This window comes from Aegilops tauschii, chromosome 4 (genome assembly GCF_002575655.3).
Source record: "Aegilops tauschii subsp. strangulata cultivar AL8/78 chromosome 4, Aet v6.0, whole genome shotgun sequence".
NCBI classification, from domain to species: domain Eukaryota; kingdom Viridiplantae; phylum Streptophyta; class Magnoliopsida; order Poales; family Poaceae; genus Aegilops; species Aegilops tauschii.
The window spans coordinates 511769566-511779001 of record NC_053038.3 but is presented as its reverse complement, the minus strand read 5'-3'; the positions used below and the strand labels follow the sequence as shown (position 1 = coordinate 511779001).

Here is a 9436-nt window from a genome sequence, read left to right as displayed (position 1 = left end):
AAAATTGTGATCCAGCCTTTCTTGGTTGTCATGTGTAATCAAGATAATATTTCTTACATGGTGTTCATGTTGCTCCTGCAGCAAATGGTTCTCATGTTGTTTGTTCTCACTCAGCAAGTTGGCTCATTATTGCACATACATGATTCTTCATGTTATACTCCTGCAGCTGCAGAGCTGGAGAGCACGTTGCCGGAGCGGCGCTGTCCGGCACATCAAAACCGCACCACCTCGCTCCCACTCCTCCGCGCTCTACTATCCACCACCATGGCGTCCGACTCCGAGTCCAGCGACGTCGCGCCGGACGACCAGCACGAGCACCTGCGCCCCGAGGGCACGGAGCCGCTGGCGAGCATCGCGGTGGACTACACCCCGGACGCCTGCCGCCACGCGCCGGCGTCGGGCGAGATCCACGTCACGTACGACGAACGCGGCGGGGCGCGCTGGCGGTCCCGCAGCCGCTTCCTCCCGGGCGGCGCCGTGGCAGCCGCGGTCCGCGCCCCGGCCGGGGACACTGCGGGGCTCAACTACAACCTCTACCTCTCCTCCCTAGAGGGCTCCGGCGACATGGACGAGATCGACTTCGAGTTCCTCGGCAACGACAAGCGCGCCGTGCAGACCAACTTCTTCGTCGCGGGCTGCGGCGGCAGGGAGGCGATCCACGACCTCCCCTTCGACTCCTCCGATGGCTTCCACCACTACGCCGTCGCCTGGGGCGCCGAGGCCATCGAGTGGCGCGTCGACGGGGAGGTGCTCCGGAGGGAGGAGCGGCGCGACGGGGAGCCCTGGCCGGAGAAGCCCATGTTCCTGTACGCATCCTTCTGGGACGCGAGCGGCGTCGACGAGGGGCGGTGGACCGGCACGTACCACGGCCGTGACGCGCCCTACGTCTGCAGCTACAGAGATGTCAGGGTGCCCGTTGCGCTCTCAGCGGAGGAGGAAGAGGAAGAAGAGTGACAGGATGATGCGGACGCCGGAGATGAGGCTGATGCGGACGCCGCCACCTGCGGCGCTGCGGAGGAGCATGATGTGGATGCCGGAGCTGGTGAAGATTGGATCTCGGCGTTGTTCCGTCTCTGATCGTGCCACGAGCCATGTGGAATTACTCATGGCACGGCTTGGTCACGAATGTGGTTTGGTTCAAGTGTTGCAATAAAAGATGCATGAATTATTTGCTGTGAAGGAAAAACAATGACAATACACACAGTTTATTTGAATAGCTACTGTATATTTTAATGTTGCATGTGTATACATAATATAGATAGAGTGAAGCCATAACGTTATTAGAAAATATACATGGACACATACATATGGTTCACATGATATTCTTCCTGTTCATGGTACCTTCATTCCCCCCTCTTTGAATGGGATCTGCTTGTGTTGATGCTGACGCCTTTCGCTGCACATGAAAGTAGATACTCATCTTGTGCATAGTTCAAAAACGCCTTGTCGGCCTTGTCAGCAATATTGCACAATCAAGCAATTTTTTTATAAATTTAATTTCTTCATACATGCATCATCCCAAAGTGTTTTTTCGGGCTTGCCGGCCATACTCCACAATTGAGAAACATGCAATTACTTCATTTATCATAACAACATCCACGTACAATATATGAGCACTCTCATTATGTACACAAGTGTTGCATAACAACGCTATATAACATTTATAGTGCACTAGTACTATATGCGACCAAGAAGTTTTTTTTCTTCAAAAAGGCCTAAGGCCATACATTAAGTGTCACAGGACCTTACGAACACACCATTACAAAACAAAAATAGAAAAACATTCAAAATCTTTGGGGTCTTGAAGTCTTCTAGCTCCTGCATCCACTGATGGTGAGCTATGAGCATAGCTCGATGCCGCCTCTGGGCCTTTGTTCACAGAGAAAACTTTTTAAAATCGAGGAGCTTGTAAAAGCAGTGGCCAGGAAGTCATTGCTGCAGATCAGGAGACGCCTGCAGCTGTGATGTGTGAAGCAAATCACCGCCTCATAGGAGAAACATCGATAGGGGCTTGTAGAAACTCCCAAGGCCACACAGATCACGAAAGCCGGTTGACTCCAGAAGGATCCCAGAAGACCTGCTGAAGACACAGCTCCACATGCCCTCCGCCATAAAAAAAAACAACGAGACAGGGATTGGATGGGGAGAAGATTATTCCTACCCTGGGGCAATGCGACCGCTTCACCGCAACAAACGAAAGACGAAGACTCTTTAAAGAAAACATGGAAAAACACCGATACCGATGTACGACATGTGTGGGTCTGATGCGAACTCGCTCGTCTGACAAAGGCCTCCGATTGAGCACACATCTCCTTCGTCGTCCCACAACAACCCTCCACGCCTCTACAACACCCCCGATCTTGACCTTCAGCTTAGAGAAGGGAAAATAGTGATGCAAATTAACATTTTCTTTGTTCTGGATAAATGGCACATCGGGAGCTCCTCCTCATCGCTTATAACCCAAGTTAGGTTGCTGGCGCTCACGCACGCTATATGGGCCGCAACCCACTTGACCGCTGACCATTGAACATTGACTTTTGGAAAAATCCTCATGAAGTTGAAAAAAAATCATGGATTTGAAAAAATCTTTGTGAATTTAAAAATGTTCATGAATTTCAAAAAGATACCACGGATTTGAACACTAATCTTGAATTTGAAAATGTTCATGAAATTGGCAAAAACTCATGAATTTGAAAAAAGTTTGTGATTTTCAAAAAAATCATGAAATTCTAAGTAGAAAGTTAAAAAAGAAGCAGAAAAAGGAAAAAACATCTCTACTCTTATAAAAAACCGAGTTGGTGATGATGGTGTGCCTGCCATCTTGTAATATAGACTGTCCGATCTATATCTGACGGATAGAAAGCAAACTATGACAATTTTACAAAAGATACCCGCACCTCTCTCCATATTTACAGATAAGGCCTTGCCTCGTTCATCCTTATCTCCCACAACCTCATTGCTGAGCAATTAAAAAAGGAAGTCTCTGGAACAATCTAGCATGGTGGCCGCTGCCGCCTGCCAGCGCCGTCCATCCCCATGCCTCCGCCCAGTCCGACCACCAGTCACCACCACGCCCCACTCCTCCTCACCTTATCTCTCATCTTTCATTTTTTCGATGAAATTCTCGAGATGCCATTTTTCCGATAAAATTCTCGAGATATCATTAGTTTTTACACATGGGATTACTCCTGCATGGGTCAATCACAACAGGTGTTTTGTAAAAAATGCATCTTGATGTTCCGTGCAATGCACGGACATCTTGCTAGTAAAGAAGTCAGGCCTGGGTAGCACCCGTTTCGTCACTCCTAGTCCTAGCCAGTAGTCACTAGCAACCGCGATGGCGATGAGGGCGGCAGCCAATAGGATTTAGTCGGGCGTCCGTCCGTGCTCGGAGAAGAAGGCAGGTGCTTGCAATGGCGGCAAACGTGGCGCTGCTCTATGTTGGAAATATGAGCAATTTACCAAATGATTTTATTAACAGAAATACTAGATAAAGCATGACTAATATAGCCGCGATAAAGCAAGTCATGCAATCTGACGGAGAGAAAGTAAATAGCATCTGCATATATGAACTTGAACTAAACACATATAGAACAGACACTAGATGAAGTAGAACCTATCATATGTAGGGCGGAAACTAGAGCAAAGAACTGTGTCATGACATCTAACAGAAAGAGTAAGAACACGTACGGGACAGCAGCAGCAGAAGCAGCGCAGTGCTCGGAACTTTGTGGCGAGAGGAAGAGGAGCGACCTCGCTTATATAGGCACAGGAGAAGGACGCGAACAGGCTGCGGCGGGAGGTGAAGCAACGGAGCTCATTCCCGCAACCCGCGTCGTGACGAGGCGGGCGGCGGAGGAGGAGCGCGCGTGGATGTCCCTCTTGTTCCCATGCTCATACAAGTGGGGAAAGAACCTCCCTTATAAAGAGGTCCAACTCCCTCTAAACTAGCAATGTGGGACTAAACTTTAGTAGTATCCCTTGCCTTGCACGAATGGGCTAAGTGGGCCTCTAGGATTTATTAGGAATTTCTGAGATTGTTATTGGGCTAGGCCCATAAATAGATAAAATTCCAGCACTCTAGGCCTCCTCGCCTTCCACCTCCGCCTCCTCCATCCTCCGTCCTAGCCCCTGACCTCGCCGCTCCGCCTGCCCCTGCAGAGCAGCCTCCAGGCTATCTGTCGGTAACAAGTCCTCCTCCACTTCTCTCAAAACTCAATCCTGCAAGCTTTTTTCACCTTGCTGCCGTACAAACAGTGCCGAAACTCAGTTTCGCCGCCCTCCATGCTGCGTTGATGATCTTCGGCAGCACGCCGAGGGCAAGCCATAGATAGGCCCGATGTGAAATGTTGGCAGTAGAAATTTGGATAGGATTTGAGGTGTTGTGGCAGCCATGGCCTGCAATAGCTGTGATTATGTGGGTATCAACTTCAATTTCCACGCCCAATTCATGGCGTTGCTGTGGGTGTGGATGCTATACACTAGTAGAAAACAGGGCTTTGGTCACAGGGCAGTATTCACATTAGTCCCGGTTCGTGCGGCTAAGGCAATAGTCCCGGTTCACCTGGGCCCTTTAATCCCGGTTGGTGCCACGAACCGGGACTAAAGGGTGCGATGCCCATTAGTCCCGGTTGGTGGCACCAACCGGGACTAAAGGTTTGACCTTTAGTCCCGGTTGGTGCCACCAACCGGTACTAATGGGCTTTGAGGCATTAGTACCGGTTCATGGCACGAACCGGTACTAAAGGTCCCATTTTCAAACTCTACCCCCCCCCACCACCACCACCACCACCACCCCCCCCCCCCCCCCCGGACAACCTTTTCAGTTTTAGAAAAAACAAAAGAAAATGATGGAAATGTCAAAAAAATAAAATAAAATAAGTTTCCCATGTGATATGTGGTCTAGTTGTTGGGAAAATTAACAAATATGAATTTCGACTTTATTTGCAAAATCTCTCTGGAATTTCTTAAAATGGGCATAACTTTTGCATACGAACTCGGATGAAAAAGTTTTTTATATGAAAAATCATCTTTTCGAAAAGTTACATCTGAATTTAACGAGGGAAACCTCGTTAAACATTTTCAAAATCCTCAAAAACCTAACAGAAAAAAGTTACGGGGCTTTTAAGATCTGGAGAGGCAAAAAAATGCAAAAAAATTCAAACTGTGGTCAAACTAATTATTCTAGAATATTAGTGTTACTAAATAATTATTTCAGTTTTTTTGAATTTTGGTCAAATCTAGTCAAACTGTGGTCAAACAGTGGTCAAACTAATTATTCTAGAATATTAGTGTTACTAAATAATTATTTCAGTTTTTTTGAATTTTGGTCAAATCTGGTCAAACAGTGGTCAAACAGTGGTCAAACAGTGGTCAAACTAATTATTCCAGAAATATTAGTGTTACTAAATAATTATTGTTTTTTAAAACAATAGTTTCAAACTCAAACAGTGAAATGTGTCACTTCATGCTCAAGCTAAATTCCTGAGGGTTAATAGGATTGACATCTTACTATTGTCAGGAAAACAACATGTGCAGACTTGGAAACGAGGGAGAATAGAACCCGGAAGTTAAGCGTGCTCAGCCTGGAGTAGTGAGAGGATGGGTGACCGTCCAGGAAGTTAGATGATTTGGAATGATGAGGGGTGATTAGAGATTAGAGGATAAATTGAGCAGTGATGAGGGGTGGTGATTAGAGATTAGAGGTTAAAATAATTCAGAAATTTAAAAATTAAAAAAATAAAAAAATTCGCAAAAAGAATTTTCAGAAAAAATCATAAATTTTCAAAAAGAACCGGGACTAAAGGTGGAGCTCCACGTGGCCGCGGCCTTTAGTCCCGGTTCGTATAAGAACCGGGACTAAAGGGGGAGGCATTAGTAACGACCCTTTAGTCCCGGTTCAAAAACCGGGACTAAAGGCCCTTACCAACCGGGACAAAAGCCCCCTTTTCTACTAGTGATATCCTATATATTTTATGTGTTATTCTGAGCTTCCGACCCTGTCCCGTGTAATTGGGCAGTGGCTGCCATGAGCAATGACCTAATCAAGGAGTGGATCCTCACCGAGGGGAAGGCCATGCAGATCACAGGGACCAGCTCCATTGGGGGTACAAAGATACTATGAACTAACTTTATTTTCACACTTAGCTATATGTAAGTCGCCTGAAAATTAATTTTGGGTCAGTCGATTTGTTTGGCCATTGAGTTTTTGCTTTAAGACTCGTACTGTTCTGTGAGCTGGCTTAGGTTTTGTTTTTGGACTGACCATATATTTGAGTCAGTTAACTTTCTACTAGGCTAAAGCCCACGTACGCTGCTAAGACCTCCTCTCCTCCCTTTTGGTTTGCTTTAAAAGAAATATATTTTTATGTTTTTCTCCTTTTGTTTTTTGTTATTCTTTATTAGTTGGATTTTTACTTTTTTCTTTTGCAGGTATTTTTGGGTGTCGGGTGAATGTAAATACATACATACAAATACTATACAATATGTGTGAACATTACACTATCATATGATTGTTGTTTGTATACTACAAAAGTGCAATTTTAGTGCAAGTGTGCAAGTTTTTTTCATCACATTTTCATTTTCATTATTTTAAAGAGTAATTGCAATGTCACTAATTCATTGTTCTTATAAAACTTTATTATTCAGATTTTGATTTAGTTATTATATCATTTCGGGTAATATCGATGCCATTGATTTATTCTTTCTTATGATATTTTTTATGAAAATTTCAACTTTATATGCTTACTCTTGCATATTTTTAAAAAGTGCAATTTTTTGTATATTGTGTGCATTTTTTTCATTGTTTGTTTTAGATGTTTTAGAAAATTTCTTTTTCTTAAAGGATAATGCCAATGTCATCAATTCATTCTTTCATAGAAAACCTCATTGTTTTGACTTTGTTTTAGTTTGATTTCATTTTCTTTCTTCTTAAAGGGTAATACCAAGCCATTAATTCATTCTCTTTTAGAAAACTTCATTATTTTGAGTATGTTTCAGTCTTCATTTCTTTTTGTTTTCTAAAGGGTTATACCATGGCACTAATTCATTCTTTCTTAGAAAATTTCATTATTTTGATTTAGATTTAGTTATTGTTTCAATTTATGTCTTCTTTAATAGTAATATAAATGCCACTAATTCATTCGTTCTTATCAAACAACTTTTTTCTACGGAAATTTCACTATTATATGCTTATTTTTGCATATTAGAGAAAAGTGCAATTTATGTGTAAATTGTGTGCAAAATTTGACATTGTTTATTTTTTCATTTTATTTTCTTAAAGGTTTATATGAATGCCACTAATTCATTCTTTCATAGAAAACTTCATTATTTTAGTTTTTATATGTCTATATTTGCATATTACAAATAAGCGCAATTTTTGTGTAAATTGTGTGCAAATTATGTCTTCATTTGATTTAAGATTTTATATTTCTCTCTTTTGAAGGTTAATACCAAGTCACTAATTCATTCCTTCTTAGAAAACTTACTTTTTTTGTAAAAATTTCACTATTATCTTGATCCTTTGCTTTTTGTTGAGATTTACGCACAAGGATGACTCATGCGAGACCTTCTCCAGGGTCATTTGCTTTATTTTTTTCTGTAGCAAGTGGTGGGACATAGCTAGTTTGTTCTGCCCACATGTAAACTGTGAAATTTCCACTATTACATGCTTATTCTTGTGTATTATAAAAATGCACAAATCCTGTGTAGATTGCGTGCAAATTTTGTCATTTTTTTCATATTTTTTCTTTTTATAAAGGGAAATATCAATGCCATTAATTCATTCTTCCTTAGAAAAGTTCATGTTCTATTGATTTTTAAGATGACACCACCACAAGTATTAGAATTTTAGGTGACTGGCAATTTTTCTTCTTTTGGTTATTGGGCTGACAACCCACAATAATTTATACCATGGTAATAAAGAAATTTGTGATATTATAGAAATATTAATATCATAAACTCACCTAGCTTACCTTGGGCCCGCCATGTGCCGCTAGCCTCAGTGCACGAGATGAGTTGCAACCTAGCCTTGGCCAAGTCCACGTGCCGCACTTGGTCAGCTGGGAGCAAAAAAAAATTTTCAAAACGGAGGCAAAAGTTTTGCCTCATCGATTAATTAAGAAGAACAGAATTGCCCAGTTAATTTACGGAAAACCGGGCGAAAACCAATACAGATAAAGCACGGACTAACTACTCACATGGTAATAAACCCCACAACCGCACATGCGACTCCCGCCAGACTCTTCGAATATACAACATCCACGAACCCCGACATTGCTACTACACCAAGAGGCCCCCAACAAGAACACCTCAACACAATGCATCAAACACCTTTCAACCCACAATGAGAACCCAATCCAAGAGGACATGCTGAGAGAGAGTAGGTCATCCATCAAGCACCCAGAGACGCCTTGCTTGTGGCGCCACTCTTTCCTTTGCCCGCCTTCTTTTGTTTACCCCTTATTGGCGTCCCCGTCAAGAGGCAAGCAATCGACCTGCCCAAACCAGGTCTAGCAACCTCCACACTAGCGAGCAAATCACAAAGTTCCTTCGCGAAGAGAGCATCTGGCTTTGGAGTAGGTCCAACACACTTGCCTCAATGGTCATGTCAACAGGCATCACCTGCTCAATGGTCGCGGATGAGGGAAGGGTAGCAACATCCAAAACTCCGCGCTCCATGACACCGAGAGGTAGACTGGCTGACGCCTGACACCCAGTGGACTTAGACGAGCAAGAGATTGCAAGGTCTAAATCACCACACTCCTCGGCATCAAGTTTTTGGCTAGACTCCCGGGGTGATGCTGGCGGTAAAGCCACAATCGAGACCTCAGGGGTGTCTACCTTCAGTTGTTCGACGGACCGAGGTAGAACCGGACCCCCACACAGGTCTCGAAGTTCAGGCATGATCTGCAGCACCGGAGTCACAACCACATCATTGCCCAATCCCCCAAAGGTTGACGACGGCGAGTTGGTTCTAGAACGAGGGGAGAAACGACCATGAAGCTCAGCTCCCCTCTCGATCTCGAAGCTGTCATCAGGCACAACTAGAGGGCGCAACACATGAGCGTTCTGCAACACAGGCGGTGCTAGCGAGAGCGCGCCCAGTGTAGCCTCAGCTCGCATAATGAAGCTCTCCATCCGCAATATCCAACCTTGCATGGAGTCAATGACATCACGCAGAGGCTGGACCGTCTCCTCAACCCGGAAGGAAGCCATACCAAGGAGCTCAGAGCGCAGCAACTCGGCCTGCCTCTCCAAGGCAGGCTGCACTGGGAAATCCGCCGAGGACACGGAGCCAACAGGAGAAGCAACGATTGATGCCCAAAAATCACGACCAAACGTCTTCGAGAGGGACGAGGCTTCTTTCTGGTGCTTGCGAGGAGCTGGAGCTTGTTGCTGCCGGACTGGGAGGCGAGGCAATGGTGACAGAGTAGGA

General features: G+C 44.4%; 1 protein-coding gene across 1 annotated transcript; it reads left to right on the top strand.

Moving 5' to 3' along the window:
- Positions 1 to 204: 204 nt before the first annotated feature.
- LOC109779393 (xyloglucan endotransglucosylase/hydrolase protein 31-like) lies at positions 205 to 2746 on the top strand. Its single transcript, XM_073497403.1, has one exon. The coding sequence runs from the start codon at positions 265 to 267 to the stop codon at positions 952 to 954; it is 690 nt and encodes a 229-aa protein (XP_073353504.1). The 5' UTR covers positions 205 to 264; the 3' UTR covers positions 955 to 2746.
- Positions 2747 to 9436: the final 6690 nt, after the last annotated feature.

Coding starts and splice junctions, on each gene's coding strand:
- LOC109779393 (XM_073497403.1), top strand. CDS start 265: ATGGCGTCCGACTCCGAGTCCAGCGACGTCGCGCCGGACGACCAGCAC.